The 19,053-nt window shown below is 36.9% G+C and overlaps 1 protein-coding gene across 1 annotated transcript in view; it reads right to left on the reverse strand.

Moving 5' to 3' along the window:
• Window positions 1-249: 249 nt before the first annotated feature.
• Window positions 250-19,053, reverse strand: part of AP4E1 (adaptor related protein complex 4 subunit epsilon 1) — a 60,137-nt gene continuing 41,333 nt past the window's right edge. Inside the window, exons 17-21 of the mRNA XM_041744693.1 lie at window positions 11,982-12,240; window positions 7,911-8,468; window positions 6,348-6,538; window positions 4,467-4,624; window positions 250-3,415 (exon numbers count right to left, since the gene is read on the reverse strand). Coding sequence (XP_041600627.1) covers window positions 3,255-3,415; window positions 4,467-4,624; window positions 6,348-6,538; window positions 7,911-8,468; window positions 11,982-12,240 — 1,327 coding nt within the window. The 3' untranslated portion in view covers window positions 250-3,254. The remainder of the gene's footprint in view (window positions 3,416-4,466; window positions 4,625-6,347; window positions 6,539-7,910; window positions 8,469-11,981; window positions 12,241-19,053) is intronic.

The raw sequence follows: 19,053 nt of genomic DNA on the forward strand, positions 1-19,053 counted from the left end.
TGCAACTGAGATCAATCTACACTCTAACCTGTCTGAAGCCCACAAAGTTCTCTTTGAATGTTATACAGAAACCAATATCTTTCTTTTAATCACACCACAATTTTTGGGGCTGTGATGAGTAACTTACTCTTTTCATCCTATTCCAGTTGCTTCTTTTCTTTTTCACTAACCCTATCAAATTACTGAAGAGTATTTACTTATTATTCAGCTATTTAGATAACAAAAAAATACACAGACCAAAGAACAGTATAGATCATTTTGTATTTATTACATATTTAACTGAATTTTTTCCAATTACAGAATTCAACTCCAAAATAAGGTAATTAACGCCTACTAGGTTGTTATTCTCACTTGCATTTGTCTCTCCTAAAATTTTAACACAGCAAAACACCTTAAAGACACGCGAATAGGTTCAGTGCACTTTCAGGGGCTCACGATCATGAGACAAAGACCACATTTATCCATAAAAAAAGAAGACAAAGAGCTCAATATTTTACAATATTACTGACATGAAAGAAAAGAAAAAGCACAATACTGCATCTTCAGCACAATTGTTTTGGTAGAGGCTAGTATTTTACAGTTTAAAATACTGCCTCTCTACAGAGCACATGCTGTGTGCTTGGCATGCTTGGCACATTAGCGCTTCGTAACTGCTTGGCTTCCCTCTGCAGTTTCAGGACCCTGCCTCAGGGCCCACTCTCCCCTGAGCCAATCTGTCCGCCTCCACATGGACTACTCTGGTGGGTGCCTGATCCTACTCCATTCACCTGCTCTTAAGGCTTTGCTAGGTGCCGCCCCCCCGGCCTCCCTCAAGACCCATGCTTGCTGCCACCTGCACACTCCGTGAAGGAGCCTGGCACAGAACTCCCACAGCTGCGTAGCACCCTCGCCCTTACTCCAGATGCCGCCCCTTCACCTGACTCAACTGTGACTAGAAGGCAAAGAAATCATCTACCCACAAAAATCATTCTCCCTATGTTGTAGTCACATCTCCTGCAACGCAAAAAAGGCTGGTGACACCTGATTTAGAATTTAAAACATTGAGTTAATTTAGGCAGAATATATGCTGCTCTGAAACTCTTTAAAACCTATTCTTACTGTTGCTTTAAAACTGTAAAAATATAAACATTGTAAACATTCTACTAAATATTTCCATGGAAACTCTACTACTTTTTTTTCCATGGAAACTCACCCTACTTTTCATTTAGTGAGTTCAGAAAGAACAAAAGTGGCACTATGTTCCTTTGGCAGGCCAGAGTGATGGCCCCGACCCCAACCCACTATTACACATCTCCCACCATCAGATAGCTCTGTTGGCCAAGCCATGTCCTTCATGACAACTGATGCTGCCACTCATGAACAACCTTGCAACCAAGGAGCACTGCAGCTCACTGTAATCTCTCCTAGGTAGTTGTCCATTTGCTTGCTGGGCACCTTCCACCCACTGCGCCATACTCAACCCAGCCTTAATGCACAGAAGGATACGAAAAAACCGGAGCACCTCTTTTGCCATACACTGCATTTCTCTACAAAGTGAGAGGGTACATCCTATTTCTTTGTCAGAATAAGAGCAGAATTGGTGGGGGGGGGGGGCAGGAAGCTGTGGACAGAGGTAGAAATAAAGAAGCTGTTAAGTCTAGCCACCAGTGTCTACTACACCCCAGAGAGACCAACCTCTTTCCCTTCACCATGACACTGCTGGGAGCTTGAAGATGATTCTGATTTTCTACCCAAAAGGAGATACCTAAGGATACCTAAGCAGGAAATTCCAGTCACCTATCATTGCTCTTGTAGCAAGGTTTTACTGCATGTTTTTAAAAGCATGAAATTAACAAGATATCACATTTTTTTAAATGAATAACATTAAAATTAATTTTTAAAAATAGTACTTTTGTTTTAAGGAAGGAAAACACTAGACATGAAAAACTAATGAAATCCATCATCTCTGGGGAACTCCCTTAATAATCTTCATCAGCTATGATTAGTGAGATCATTTAAACCAAAATTCTACACCTGGATGATAAGCAGTGCCAATTAACCAGAAAACTAACTGCGATGACTTAAAACTATATTACTAGAACAGTCCCCATGGTGAAGTGTCAGAAAAAGTGAAATAATAAATATTTTCCACAGCACCATAAGATTTTATAAAATACTTACTATTTCGGTTTTTAACTTTAACATACAATCTCAAGATGGTGGTCCATCATTCATATGAGGCTTAACTTCTTCTTTACTAAGAAGAGTTCTGACACAGGCCATAAAGGCAAACTATAACACAAAAATGATAAATTTTACTGAAGAACTTGTATGGTATACTTAAGCAGTCACTGTTTTGGTTGTACCCACTCAGTACTAGTGGATTCAAAAGCCAGGACAGATGGTTTTGCCATTTATACTCACAAAATTAGTTTGTCAAAAGGACCTAACTGGACCTAACTGGTAACTAAGATATTCACCATAACTAAAAAGTTCTTTTGTATCTATTTGCTTTAGTACTGTGTGTTCTTATGGGTTGTGTTTCCATATGACAATATTTTGTAAATGGCTCTGGGTTTCTAAAATAAGAATACGGTGATTCACTTTAAATTTTAAAAATAAATGCAAGCGGAAAACAGACAAATTCTGTAGCCAAATTATCTGCAATTATGTGTAACAAGTTATCCACAATAAAAACTATATCACAGACTGAATCCCCCCAATATCCAGCATGCTCATGGATCTCCTGAATTGTTAGTGTGTACTGTGCCAACTTAGTTCAATACCAATCTAAGCAAAACATAATTGAAAGTAATGACTTGCCTATCAAAAAGCTAATACTGCATTCCAAAACCAAATACGAATTAGGTTTGGGATTATCAAGGCCATGTCCATCTCCCTTCCATTAATGTGGAGAACAGAGACTTGGTTTTACTACAAATCAACACTACAGTAAATTTGCTATAAAATTATTTATAACAAAATAAATATTTTCAGTCCCTCTACATTAAGTGACATATAAATCATTAACAGTTTATAACATTAGGTCACTTTTTTGGGACCCAAACATACTGTACAATCCTGAGTAAAAGATTAAGGATACAGTTTCTTGGGGACCTTTCTTGATCAGGATTCATAAAGAAAACACATAGAACCACAGCTTATAATAATCCCCATTTTCATTAGAAGTACCAAGAGTTCTTTTTACTTTGGTAAATAAGTTTATCTATGTAAACCATTTATTCTGATGGAGTAAAATATCCACAGAGCTTCTGCTAGGATCCCTCCATCACCTTTTGACACTGATACAGTAAATAGTCAGGAAGAGAAGAGCAGGAGGATCTGAACCACAGGGCCAATACATCACCATGAACTCGAAAGTGCAGCAAACAGGGGATGGATGGGAGCAGCTGACAGGCCAAAAGCCCTTCGTTGCCTACAACAAAACAAAAATTAAAAATTCCTAAGACAAAAGAACTAAAATAGACACTTCTCCAAAGAAGATATACAAATGGCCAATAGGCACGTGAAAAGATATTTGACATCACTGATCAGTAAGGAAATGTAAGGAACTACTCATATATATATATATGTGTGTGTGTGTGTATATATATATATATGATATATATATCATATACATACACACACACACACACGCATACACATACACACATACTTTCATGTATATATAACCACCATTAGTGAGGATGTGGAAAATTGGGAACCTCTGTGCACTGCTGGTGGGAATGTAAATGGTGCAAATGTAAATGATGTGGAAAATCATATGGTAGTTTCTTTAAAAATTAATATAGAATTATATAACCAAAAGAACTGAAAGCAGGGACTTGAAACCAAATATCTGTACACTCACACTCACAACAGCATTATTCCTAGTAGCCAAAAGGCAGAAGCAACCCAAGTGTCCTTCAATACATGAATGGATAAACAAACTGTGGTATATTCATATAATGAATAGTATTCAGGCTTAAAAAGGAAAGATATCTTGACACATGGTACATGAATGAACGTTGAAGACATCACGCTAAGTGAAATGAGCCAGTCACAAAAGGACAAATATTGCATAATTCCCCTTATATGAGACACCTAAAGTAGTTGAATTCATAGAGACAGAAGCAAGAATGGTGTTACTAAGAGCTAGAGAGGGAGAGGGAATGATAAGTTAGTGTTTAAAGGGCACAGGATTTTAGTTAACGAAGAAGAAAAGTTCTGGAAGTGATGGTGGCAACAGTTGTACAATATGAATGTACTTAATGTCAATGAACTGTACAGTTAAAATTGGTTAAAATGGAAAATTTTGTTATGTTTTACCACACAAAAAAATACTTAAAGTTTGAACAACACACTCATTTGAAAGATACTCATAACAGGAAATACAGCTCTAAGAAATTTGATACTCGTAAAAGTTGATTTGTGCTCTGTGAGAAAGCCCCTATAACACAAGATTGTCTTTATGTAACTCTACGAACCTATAATTTCAACAACATGAAGTCTTAGTTTCTGTTGCAGGGTCTTTAGGGCAGAAGACAGAGCAGCTTGAGATTCTGACAGTTTTACATTTTGCTTCACATCATTTGCGAAGGATAACCAGAGTTTGCCAAAGTTTTCAGTTGAGATTTTTAACGGTCTGAAAATAATTTTTAAAATTAGATTTATGTCCAAAAGAATGAAATTAATTCTAAACAAACAAACAAATACATTTCAAATGACTCATGAGAATAAAACAATCGTTGTAAATCTGGGTCCCACAAAATTTATGTTTTTAAACTATGTTAAGAATGCTTACCGTCATACTCCAAACTGATGAAAACACTGAAAAAAAGATGTTATTAAGGTGTAAATGTCTTTTCAATAAATCACTCAGTTCTCTCTTTATCTGAGTATTAGTCATTTCAGTAAAATTTTACAAAGTGATTTCATGAATCATTCAAATATAAAACTTTCTTTCACATATACTTTGGATTTGGGGATAATAAGACACTATCTACATCATGTACAGAGTATGAATACAAAGATCTAGCACCTTATGTAAATTAGACCGTGGAAAGGATTTTAACAAATGTATTTTTTAAATGTCTCGTAACACTTAAGATCAAATAGTTAACGTTGGGTCTCTAGGGTGGGGGTAGAATTATAGGGAACTTTTATATTCTACTTATATTTTTCTATACCATCTGAATTTTTATAATAATTATACATTTATTCTTTAATTAGGAAAAATATTTTTTAAAGATACACAGGATTTTATTAATACACACAGAAGACCTGTTTATCATATGTATTGTGCTTGGTCAGGTTACTAATGCTCACCACGGGATACACCCCTACAGTCAGAGAATGTTAGTTCTTAGAAGGCTGGATTCTATGTTATTCAGCACCAAAGGCAGAAACATTCTTTGACGGAGAGAGAAATATGTTCTTACTAAAAGATTTTTAAAGAGTAGGCAAAAATTACAGCAGTATAACACAAGTGAATGTGTGAAGGTTAAAGAACTTTACAGATACTCATGCGTATTCTGCACTCTTGGTTCACATAGTTTTCATTCTAAAAAATGTCTGAATACAGTACAATATTACCATAAAACTAAATGAGGGAAGAGTGAAGAAGCTGTCTTCAATTATTTGGTAACACTGCAGAGTGCCTAGTATGATGCTAAATACTTATTATATCTCTAATAGAAGTTTAATAACCCTGAGTAATTTGCTTACAGATCTCGGAAGCTTAATAAACAGATTTTATGAAAGAGTTAATCAAATATATGAAATATAAATGAGAGAAGCTTCAAAAGCTTTTTTAAAAAGCCAGGCAGATTCTCTAAAGTTATTTCAGATTAAACATTCGTTCAGGGGATCCCTGGGTGGCGCAACGGTTTGGCGCCTGCCTTTGGCCCAGGGCGCGATCCTGGAGACCCGGGATCGAATCCCACATCAGGCTCCCGGTGCATGGAGCCTGCTTCTCCCTCTGCCTGTGTCTCTGCCTCTCTCCCTGTCTGTGACTATCATAAATAAAATAAAAAATTAAAAAAAATAAAAATAAACATTCGTTCAGTATTACATTCTTTTAGAGGTTTTCCAAGATTACTAATCAACCTCAACCTAAATCAAGTCCCATATTATAATTGCTCATCGTGCCATTTACTTTCTCTTCACAGCACAATTCAAAACTATATATGCATTCATGTGATGTGTTCTCTGCTCTAAGACTGAACACTCCCTAAAGGAAGGAACTGTATCTAATTTTGAATTATATTCTCTAGCACCTAGCACAATGTTTCTGTCCAGAGAAAAGGCCTAATAAATATTTGCTGAATGAATGAATACCTTGAATTAATATTCCAGAAAATATTTACCTAATGAAATCTAATAGCGATAAGTTTACAGAAAATTCAAGCTGAACAGAATGAGTATCCATCATTTGATAATTTATAAAACCAGTAAGATTCCCGTCTGTAAAAGGTTTCTCCATCTGCACATTATATTGAAAGGTTTTGATGCTTTCTGCTTCTATTACAGGCAAGCAGCATCCAGGTTGCTCAGTGATCTGTAAATAAAAGTAATAAAAGTACTGAAGAAGGGATCAATACAGACTATCATATGAATACCAATTTTCTATTTCACTGAAGTTTGAATAACACACTTTTGTGAGACATTAAAAACAAACCACATTATGAAAATGACAACTTCACTTGAGAAAAATTCACTAACACAGGTAATTAAGAAATAGAATACAGGTAAAGGTTGTGTAACAAATTGCAGTGAAAATCTGTAAAATTTAGCAACAATAGTAAAAAAATTATTAAGCTTTTGGTTCTCAACTCTGGCTAGCACCATATGTTTAAAGTGAGGAGAGTTAAAACACCACACACAGGTGTCTTCCCTTCTCAATCTACATTCTTACTCAAGCTATGGGGGTTGAGTTGCCCAAGCAACTAGATTGGATTTTATTTTATTTTATTAAGTTCCACTGGTGATCCTAATGCCCATCTAGAGTCAGGAACTTCTGCCCTGGTCAGTGGCTCAGGTAATATCCCATTCAACACACTGTAGCTCATAGGAGAAATTGGGTCAGTCTTGTGAAATAACTGACCTACTGGTCAAATCTCATTATAATTCCACCAAGGACATCATATCCATACCATAATATAATTAAACATATTTCCAGAAATCACAATGGCAATCTCTTAGAGCTAGGGAAGAAATAAAATTGGTGCCCAAGCACTCAGTACAGAAAAATAAATCAGTGAAAGAAAAAGGCAGTAGACAGTATACACATTTATTCCTTAATATTCTTATTCCTTGATGTTCTGCTTTGTTAAACTGAGAACTCTGTCTCGGTATTTATAACAAGAATGAATGAGACATTTAAAGAGTGCAAAAAAATCACAAAATATACACTGAAAATAATAACACAGTAACACCATGTGCCAGGTACTGCTGTAAGCATTTTACAGATATTAACTCATTTTCTCCTTACAGTAACAGGCAGACACTATTAATATCTTCATTTTAAATGTGAAGAAACTCAAAGCCACAAAGCAGTTATATAACCTGACCATGTAACACAGCTAATAAGTAGCAGAAGCAAGATTCAAAGCCAAGCAATCTGAGTCAAGAGCCTCCCTTCTTAACTACTATGCCCTATCAATACTCGCTTTGTATTTATGGCCTTCCCCAATTTATGGCCTGCTCCAGTGGATGGAGCAGTTGGAAAATCTTTATGATGTTTTATCTCTTTTGCATAATTCACCCCTACTCAAAAATAATTAAAAAATCCTGTCACACCTTTGGGGTTTTTTGTGCTAAAGAGAAAAGGATGTGGATGAAATTTAAAACCATCAGAAGAGCCAACAGCAGAAATACTAAGTAAGCATTGTCCATTTAAGACAGAAATAAGGAACCATTCATTACCTTACCTTGAAATATTCTGCTGGAGCAATTTCTAAGTTAGCACTTTTCAATTCCAAACCACTCTTATTAGAAACTGACCATACCATCAATAAACAATCATCTTTCCAAATTTTGTAAGAAGACATTGATATGGTTTCATTATGACAGACCTCCACAAGATCTGAATGCATGTGCTCTGAAGTTTCTTCCAATAAAGAAGCAGCTAAAGAGGTTTCATTAGCAACTGAGGGTGCAGTAGGCTGAGAAGGGTGAAAACCTTCCATGTTGTTATCTGTAAACAAAGATGGTGAAGACAGCTTGCAATTGGAGAGTTTCTCAACTGAAGGTAGTTCTGTGAGTGACTCAGAATCCAAAAGTTCAGAATTGAGAGAAAATTTATTTAATTCTTTGTCTTCTCTATCCTGCAAAGTATCCAAATAATAATCATCTTCATAAGTTGCATTTGATGAAGAACTAAAGTAAGAACAGGTGATATTATGAGCACTGCTTGTTTCTCCACTTTTGGTTTCCTTGACTTTTGATTTCCTTCTGAATTTGTGAGATACAGTATCTGCTTTTCCTAGCTGCAAAAATAAAACATAATATTTAAAAATCCATTCTACCAGTCATGAGTTTTAAACATTTTTCTATAATTTCAAATGAGTAATTTACTAACTTGTTAAAATTCTATCTATAAAGCATAGGTTAACAAAATCATCGGAGATGAATAAAATGTTAAGCCCTAAAATTCTGACAGCTACCTCACTTTGAACTATCAGCTAAATCTTAGTTCTCATTAAAAACACATAAAATCAAAAAAAGAAAGTCAAAAAGTCATTTGTGAACAATTCTAAAAACTTGTTCAATTTCAGAATGCTAGAGTGTAGAACTGCACAAATTAAAAACAGTGAGGGATGCCTCAGTGGCTCAGTTGATTGGGTGTCCAACTCTTGATTTTGGCTTGGGTCACAATCTCAGGGTCATGAGATTGAGCCCCGCATCAGCTCTGTGCTGAGCACAAAGTCTGCTTGAGATTCTCTCCCTCTCTCTCTCTGTCCCCTCCCAACTGCTCATACATGTACTATCTAAAAAAATATTAAAAACAGTAAAATTTTTAAAATAAAATGAAAACAGTGAGAAACCTAGTCATGTTTTGAGTTTCCAGATCTGCCCTGTAGAAGAGAAGAGAACCTCAAATACAGGATGGTTCAAACTCTGGTTTGGTAGTCTATAGTAACCATGATTTTATGGCACACAAGTCAATGAACAGAGAAGAAAAACTGGTTTTACCTCAAGAACCAACTGGCAGTGGCTGACACACACATACAGGCAAGAACTCTGTAAGTGACTAGTGATGTTTCCTATTGACTCAGGAAATGAGAATGGCAAATTTGCCATCCCTGAACCAACACTCCTGGGGAATGGTCTATAAATCTATGTAAGAAAAGTAGAGTGATGCTTACAGTTCTCCCTTGCCTTCCAAAGTTCTATATAAAATCAGCGCAGCAGGCACTACTCTAAATCCACATTTCCATCCTCCCTGGGGCAGTGTGGCCACCATTCACATCATTCTAGTTCTTCTTCCATGCCCTCTTAACTCCCTCAAGTCCCAATACCTCTTCCAACTCTTGGCAGTGAATTTGTCTCCTATCTTTCAATTCAGAAGTCCTCAAACAAGAACTAAAATTCTATTAGCACAAAAGCGAAAACAAGGGGGTGGCTGAAGGACTTCCATTTTCAAGCAGCCATGGGACTCGAATTAGACCTATATTAGACTGTTCAGTATTGTTCCTCAGGTCTCTGATACTCTGAGTTTTTTCATTTGCTTTTTGTTTTCTCTTTTCTGTGTTTCATTTTGGGTATTTCTGATACTTCGTCTTCAAGTTTAATTTTTTTTCTTCTCTACTGTCTAATCTGCTGTTAATCAGAAGCCATAAGACACTAGAATGACATCTTTGTTAAATAAAGAAAAGAAATAATCAACCTAGACCTCAGAGAAAATAACTTTTAAAAATGAACGTAAAAGAGAAAGGAAAACTAAGAAACAGACTCTTAACTATAGAGAACAAACTGAAGGTTAACAAGAGGGGAGAGACATGGGGTGATGGGTTAAATAGATGATGGGGATTAAGAAATACACTTGTAGTGATGAGCACCAGGTGTTGTATTAAGTATTAAATCACTAAATTCTACACCTGAAACTAATATTACACTGTAGGTTAACTAGAATTTAAATAAAAACTGGAAAAAAAAAAGATAAAATAAAGGGCAAGGATGAGGGGAATAAAAAAAAAAAAAAGCAAGCCTTGATCCTTAGAGTGAATTATGTAAAAAAATTAACCCATAAAGGACCTACTATACCATAAGTGGAAAAACAACCTAATTATATTTCTGGTATCAAGCTCACCACCAAAAAAAAGAAAAAAAAAAGCCCAATAATTAATTTGTCACACTGAATGCTCTCTTGAGAAAGACTGTTTAACTGAAAGCTCTGCACTTTGTCGAGAGGGCAGGAATCCTTCAACAGCAGCCAGGGGATTCACAAATCAGGGCTCCGTAGCCTGGGTGCATGCTGATCTTTAAGAACTCACCCCACGGGTCTAGGGCATTCACAGGTACCCTTACCGCAGCCAGCTGAACATCTTAAAAACCCAAAGTAAGTCACCTTGCTGCTGAAATGCAAATGCTGAGACAGCATTAAGATCCATTACTTATTAATAGTTTGAAATTGATTTTTTTTTCCTTAGGAGGGAATATCAAGGCTGATAGAAATGAGGTCCAGAAAAGAGACAGAAAACAGGCAAAAAACATAGGAATGGAGGGAAAATTCCACCAACAGAGAAAGAAGATGAAAGAACTGGAATGATCTAAAACTGAAGAAAATTGGGCAGCCTGGGTGGCTCAGTGGTTTACCACTGCCTTCAGTCCAGGGTGTGATCCTGGAGATCCGGGATGGAGTCCCACGTCGTGCTCCCTGCATGGAGCCTGCTTCTCCTTCTGCCTGTGTCTTTGCCTCTCTCTCTCCCTGTGTCTCTCATGAGTAAACAAATAAAATCTTAAAAAAAAAAAAAAAACTGAAGAAAATGGAGCTCTAATCACAATTTTGTACCAGGTAGGTCCATCAATCCACCAGATGGAAAATTACATGGAATTCTCAGATGCTCAAAAATAGCACCTGTCCTTTACTCCAATTTTTCATTCTTTAATAAAAAATTATAATAATAATAATATATCAGCATAAAAAGTTTTGAAAATCATAAACATAATGCCTGAGTGTAGTTTTTCATTTTTGCATAATTCTTTATCTCAATAACTTTTATCTTCTTTTTTTTAAAGATTTATTTTTATTTATTTATGATAGACATAGAGAGAGAGAGAGAGAGAGAGAGGCAGAGACATAGGCAGAGGGAGAAGCAGGCTCCATGCCGGGAGCCCAATGTGGGACTCGATCCCACGACTCCAGGATCGCGCCCTGGGCCAAAGGCAGGCGTGAAACCGCTGAGCCACCCAGGGATCCCCAATAACTTTTATCTTCTTAACAGTTATGAACAAAGTATAAATAAAACTTTCTATTCTGCCTTTTTGCTTAATATATCACATGTATGTTTTATTTTAAATAAATGCAAGATTTATCATAATTAATGGCTGAGTAATATTCTGAGCGAACATAATTATATACCCATTCTCCTACTGTTAGATATCTATTTCTTACTATTAAAAATACCATTTTGAGAACTACTTTTTCCATAGACATATCAAAATTGTTGAACTATTATTAATGCCAATACTTCCATCAAGCCCCCTTCCCACTGAGAACTGTCCTATCCATCCATGGGAGTAATACCAGTGGTCATATCTGTAACTTTATTTGGACCCTGACCCTTGCCCCAGCTGAATGGACTACAGAAAATACCTGACTCAAGCTAAACCAATTAGAATTTATCTCAGGAATATATAAAGCGTGTCATTGGTGGCTTTGGAGCTGGGGAAGCCATTTCCCACCGCGTGTAAGGTGACAGCCAAGAACTTCTATAGAGCCAGTTTTTTTGTACAAGGCAGGGACACAGATTCTCAGAAGAATAAAACAGACTACTTACCAAATTGATTGTACTTTCTGATCCTAGCCCAACAAATAACGATGATGCCAGCAGCTGCTTTTCTTTCTCCTCTTTCGACTGGGTAAGGACTTGACACTGATCCTTTTTTGTTATAGTTTGGTCTACGTTCTCCATTATTATGCTCTCTTGAGGAACAGGCAGAGCTTCAGTTTCATCCCCAGTTTTACCTTCCTTCTTAGGAAGATAGCCCTCTTTCCCCCACAATTTCTTTATACCTTCCAGCTTCAAGCTATTTGTCCTAAGGAGATTAATAATACAATTAAGTCAACTTAATAACTCCTGAAGAGTAACTTCCTTGAGGCATTTTTAAAAACACATCATTGCCATGGCCTCTTAAAACAGCTTTCAGGGGTACCTGGGTGGCTCAGTCAGTTAAGTGTCTTTAACTCTTGATTTTGGCTCAGGTTGTGATCTCCAGGTCATGAGACTGAGCCCCAAGACAGGCATCTCTAGGATGCTCAACAGCAGCAACTCAAAGGGATTCATAAATGCCCACAGTGTTTCTGTAACCCTGTTTATCAAAACATATTCTTTAAGAAGAAAAAAGGCCAACTCTCCAAGTTTTACTAAAAATTTAAATATCAGTTTAACAAAAAGGTTAAGTGTGATGAACACTGGGATGCCCTATCCAGATCATTCTTCTATAAAGGACATGTTGCCCTCTTCGTTGGGAGTACAGCCCTCTCTGGGACAGCCTCAGCTGCAGAGGGACACCTCGCCTGAGACCATCCCCTCCTGGGCAGCCCACACTAGTGGGTTGTTGAACAGAAGTATGGAGTCCTGGCCACATATGTGGGACTAACCCAGGACAACTCTGAAGGGCCACTCAAACCTCTGAGCTCCCCATGGGGTCAGCAGAGGCTGCTGTTAGACTGCATTGCATCTTAACTTCTTCCTCTGCCCACACCTGCTTGTTTCTCCTTCCTTCCACAGGTGGTGATCACAAGGCCACTCAATATTTTTTTTTTTTTAAGATTTTATTTATTTATTCATGAGAGACACAGAGAAAGAGAGAGGCAAAGACACAGGCAGAGGGAGAAGCAGGCTCCATGCCAGGAGCCTGACGTGGGACTTGATCCCGGGTCTCCAGGATCACGCCCTGGGCTGAAGGCGGCACTAAACCACTGAGCCATGCTAAACTGCTGAGCCACCTAGGCTCTTGTGCCACTCAATATTCTGATGCTAAATCCATCATGGAATGCACACCCCAGGGAATCCAATTCACAACAAGAGACAAGACAGGAAAGGAGAGGAAAAATAAACCTAAAAGGAGCCTCAAGCTACTTTAAAGATTTTTCTGGCATATTTTATCTGCATACATGCCTATTATCAACATAAATTTTCTATGTCATGGGGACACCTGGGTGGCTCAGCGGTTGAGTGTCTGCCTTTGGCCCAATGTGTGATCCTGGGATCCAGGATCAAGTCCTGCATTGGGCTCCCTGCACGGAGCCTGATTCTCCCTCTGCCTATGTCTCTGCCTCTCTCTCTGTCTCTCATGAATAAATAAATCTTTAAAAAAAAAAACTTTTCTCTGTCGTGGATTACATATCAGCCATCTAAAAAACAGGAAAAATAAGGGCACAAAATATGCTTCTTTATGATATGAAACATACTGTAAAATAATTTTTTTTCTGTAAAAGAATTTTTTTAAACATGAGTCATCTTTGCCTGGGTTTTTACAACAATAATGTAATTCGTGGTTTTACATGGTATACCTTTGTATTGTTTTTAAACAGATCACTCAAACACAAATGTAAATTCTAGCCAAGCTAACCTTCAAAAGATTAGGGATACACTTTAACTCAGCTCTAGGAATTCCCTTTTAAGATAGCCCCCAGGGATCCCTGGGTGGCGCAGTGGTTTGGCGCCTGCCTTTGGCCCGGGGCGCGATCCTGGAGACCTGGGATCGAATCCCACATCGGGCTCCCGGTGCATGGAGCCTGCTTCTCCCTCTGCCTGTGTCTCTGCCTCTCTCCTTCTCTCTCTGTAACTATCATAAATAAATAAATTTTTAAAAAAATTAAAAAAAAAAAGATAGCCCCCAAATAGGGCCTAAGATAAGAAATTCTAAATTGAGCTTGCTACTGCTTCATTCTCAGCTTGCCAGAGATTGCAGAAGAGCGACTGTCTCCTCTCTAAAGCTGAGTTGCCTTGTTAATTACAACACAGGTGCCTAATCTGAAATGATGTGTGAGCTGTGGTCCTCTTTGGAAAGGAATTTTAAATTCATCCCTCATGTTCCACTTCATGGTAACACAGCATATGTGTTCTTTAATTCTTTAGCAGCTCAGCCAAATGTCATTTCTCTGAGAGTATGGTACATGTGTATGTATAGGATTTACAAAGATTGTCAAGTCCTCCAGATCTTAGTTCAGTACTAAACAAACAGATGCTCTCACCTGTTGTGCCTGTAAAAGAGACTAAGTTTCCTCCCTGGGTTTAGAGGCTTCCTGTCCCCTCTTTCCCTTGTCCTGGTGTTCTGATTGGAGCACATAATAGCTACCACCTCTACCATCAAATGCTCACAAATCATCTGTCCCCCATACTTGGAATATCAAAATTAAATGTCTAGGAAAGAAAAGAATGTCAACAGAGCAGGAAAAAGAAGCTAAGAAAGAATTTCATTCAGCATATCATCCTATATTCCTCATAATCTATGAGTCATTCTTCTGATAAATACTTCTTCCAACCATTATGCTGGAAGACTGACAAATGCAAAGATGAACATTAATAAAATAAGGTGACTGACTCTATAATGAACATATGAGGACTCAAAATTCAAATATCATCTTTCAAAGCTGTCACCTTTGAGATTTTATTACATTTATTCCAACAAAGCTGCCATTACTCAAAACATTTTTTAATAAGCACTGAGTAATATGTGGAACTGTTGAATCACTATATGGTATACCGGAAACTAGTATAACACTGCATGTTAACTACACTGGAATAAAAATAAAATTTTTTTAAATGTTTTAACTCTTTTTGAAGCTGCTTCACAAAGCACCATTTTCATTATTTTATGTCTCATCAATATACTGACCAAAGTTATCCGGATTGATCACTAATTTCATTTGGTTAACTGAGCTATTGGATATTGATAATGATGGCAATGACAATCAGTATTAATAGCAGCTACAATGTATCAATCACTTACTATGCATTGGATTTTATGAGGCACTGTATATATATTATCTCACTTTTTAACTTAATCATGTTTCTAAAATTTATTTATATTTCCAAAATCAAAATCTACCTAAAATGGTTGAAGATTTAGCTCCACATAAGATGTTTAGATAAATGTATTACTAATTTTCATGGTGGCAGGAAAGAAGCTCTGAAAACATTTTGAAGAAAGTATCCAGCTTACTTAAATGAAGTCAGTCATCTTATTCTATGTTCATCTCTGTCAATCTTTCAATGAAATGGTTTTAAGATTATAAGGAATGTAGAATGATATGCTGAATATTCACCTGTGTATGAAAGTTCTCACATCTTTAAAAAATGTATATGTATAAACATATATGTGTATATGTGTATACATATATATGTACAAATACATTCACCTGTGTATAAAAGTTCTCACATATACAAATGTATATGTATACACATATATATGTGTATACATATATATGTACAAATATATGTGTATTAAACAAACATGTATACATAGACACATATACACACAATACACAGCAATAACATATACACCATCATTATGTGTTAGAAGCCTATAGACATTATGCTATCTTGGAAATAAGCAAACTCTCTTAAAAGTTCTCTTGTACACCTTGAAAGCAATAAGCAGAAAACAACTGAAACAACAGCCCATGCAGAATTTAGCTCTCAGGAAACCTCCTACATTTAAAGACATTTAAATACTCCTATGTTTTCGATTTTAATAAGAAAAGAACTTACTCCTTCAGTCCAGTCTCTGCACTATTCCCAGATATATCTGAACCAAGGGAAATGCCAGCAGGAGACTGTCGTCCAGTGAAGCCAGATGAAGAAAAGGAGAGTCCATATGGTTCAAAATTGAGAACTAGAATTTTAAAACAATAACAGAAGTTCGTATTTAAAACAAAGCAAAAGTTAGGGGGAAAAAAGAAATTATCAGTTATCATTCACTCCTGAAATAAAATAACTGAAGATTAGAATCCAATGAAAGGGGGGCACGCGGGTGGCTGAGTTATGCATCTGCCTTTCTCAGGTCATGATTCTAGAGTCCTGTAATCCCAACCCCACACTGGGCTCCCTTCTCAGCAGGCTGTTGCTTCTCCCTCTGCCCCTCTCCCTATTCATGCTATCTCTCTCAAATAAACAAATAAAATCTTTAAAGAAAAAAAAAAAGAATCCAATGACAATTTTTATTTTTTTATTTTGTTTTTTTAAGTAACCTCTATACCCAACATGAGGCTCAAACATACAACCCCAAGATCAAGAATCACATGCTTCACCAACTGAGTTAGTGAGACACTCCTCCAATAACAATTTTTTTTTTTAAATATATTTTTTTAAATTTTTATTTATTTATGATAGTCACACAGAGAGAGAGAGAGAAGCAGAGACACAGGCAGAGGGAGAAGCAGGCTCCATGCGCCGGGAGCCCGATGTGGGATTCGATCCCAGGTCTCCAGGATCGCGCCCTGGGCCAAAGGCAGGCGCCAAACCGCTGCGCCACCCAGGGATCCCTCCAATAACAATTTTTAAGCTGGAAGGGACACTGGAGATGATCTAATCAAATAATTATAGCAGTAATAATAAAGTAGCTATGATTTATTGAATGTCTACTATAGTCTGCAAACAGTACTTTACTTTTACCTTTTCACCTCCCTTAGAAGCTAAAGTAGGATCCAATTAGGAAAGAAAACTGATAAATCAGGTCTACTGAATAGCTGCTGTCCCCAGACAAAAATGTTTAATGAGCTATGAATGAAGGGATGATCCTGTTTTTGCTTAACAAAATGTTCTTAGGCACATTCCTATACTGAATGGACTAATGGAACCCTCAATGTGAAATCTCCCTTATTAAAAAGAACAAGGTTTACTCAGGTTCAGATTCCTTTGAATCTGTATACTCAAATGAATTCAATCATGAGCCATAAAAATTCATATTGTCCTTGTGGTAGAACTGATGCCAATATCCACTCTCCTTTCTAAGTAATAGAACCCTCAATCTTAGGTACATGTCCATCCAGAAAAGAAATGACATTTCCAGACTCTTCTGCCATATGCTTGACTTCTGGCCAATGAAATTACGTACACATTCTGTGCACAACTTCTGGGAGGAATCTGCCTACAAGAAAAATCATCTTTTTTCTCTCCCTTCCTCCTTTACATTCATGAAGCCATCATCAATCCTACACTGCCTACTTCTGGAATCTTTTTTAACAAGAAGAAGCAATAATCTTCTGCCTTGTATAAGGCCACATTTTGTTAATTTGTTTTCTAATATGCTGTGTAGCTATACTTAATCCTAACTGGCATATTTACCTTTTTGGACAATCTGGATCATAATACAATGGACCTTTTTAAATCATAAAAAATATAAAATATTTTTATTTATATATATTTTATATGAAATATAATGTGAACTTCTATAATTATTATCTTCATTTTGCAAATACAGAAACTGGGGCAGAGTTTGCCATGAACTTACCAAAGATCACAAAAATAGGAAAAATGATAGAGCAAGGTAAGTCAGATACTCTGGTTCTAGAGCTCTACTCTCAAGCATTATATTATACTGTCTACTCCAAAAGAGACAGCACCTAATCCAAAGACAACTAAATAAATCAGTTTAGGATAGAATAAATTAATTATTTATCTAAATGAATGATACAGAAGATAGCACCCCAGGGATCCCTGGGTGGCGCAGTGTTTGGCGCCTGCCTTTGGCCCGGGGCGCGATCCTGGAGACCTGGGATCGAATCCCACATCGGGCTCCCGGTGCATGGAGCCTGCTTCTCCCTCTGCCTGTGTCTCTGCCTCTCTCCTTCTCTCTCTGTAACTATCATAAATAAATAAATTTTTAAAAAAAATTAAAAAAAAAAAGATAGCCCCCAAATAGGGCCTAAGATAAGAAATTCTAAATTGAGCTTGCTACTGCTTCATTCTCAGCTTGCCAGAGATTGCAGAAGAGCGACTGTCTCCTCTCTAAAGCTGAGTTGCCTTGTTAATTACAACACAGGTGCCTAATCTGAAATGATGTGTGAGCTGTGGTCCTCTTTGGAAAGGAATTTTAAATTCATCCCTCATGTTCCACTTCATGGTAACACAGCATATGTGTTCTTTAATTCTTTAGCAGCTCAGCCAAATGTCATTTCTCTGAGAGTATGGTACATGTGTATGTATAGGATTTACAAAGATTGTCAAGTCCTCCAGATCTTAGTTCAGTACTAAACAAACAGATGCTCTCACCTGTTGTGCCTGTAAAAGAGACTAAGTTTCCTCCCTGGGTTTAGAGGCTTCCTGTCCCCTCTTTCCCTTGTCCTGGTGTTCTGATTGGAGCACATAATAGCTACCACCTCTACCATCAAATGCTCACAAATCATCTGTCCCCCATACTTGGAATATCAAAATTAAATGTCTAGGAAAGAAAAGAATGTCAACAGAGCAGGAAAAAGAAGCTAAGAAAGAATTTCATTCAGCATATCATCCTATATTCCTCATAATCTATGAGTCATTCTTCTGATAAATACTTCTTCCAACCATTATGCTGGAAGACTGACAAATGCAAAGATGAACATTAATAAAATAAGGTGACTGACTCTATAATGAACATATGAGGACTCAAAATTCAAATATCATCTTTCAAAGCTGTCACCTTTGAGATTTTATTACATTTATTCCAACAAAGCTGCCATTACTCAAAACATTTTTTAATAAGCACTGAGTAATATGTGGAACTGTTGAATCACTATATGGTATACCGGAAACTAGTATAACACTGCATGTTAACTACACTGGAATAAAAATAAAATTTTTTTAAATGTTTTAACTCTTTTTGAAGCTGCTTCACAAAGCACCATTTTCATTATTTTATGTC

This window comes from Vulpes lagopus, chromosome 2 (genome assembly GCF_018345385.1).
Source record: "Vulpes lagopus strain Blue_001 chromosome 2, ASM1834538v1, whole genome shotgun sequence".
Lineage (NCBI taxonomy): Eukaryota > Metazoa > Chordata > Mammalia > Carnivora > Canidae > Vulpes > Vulpes lagopus.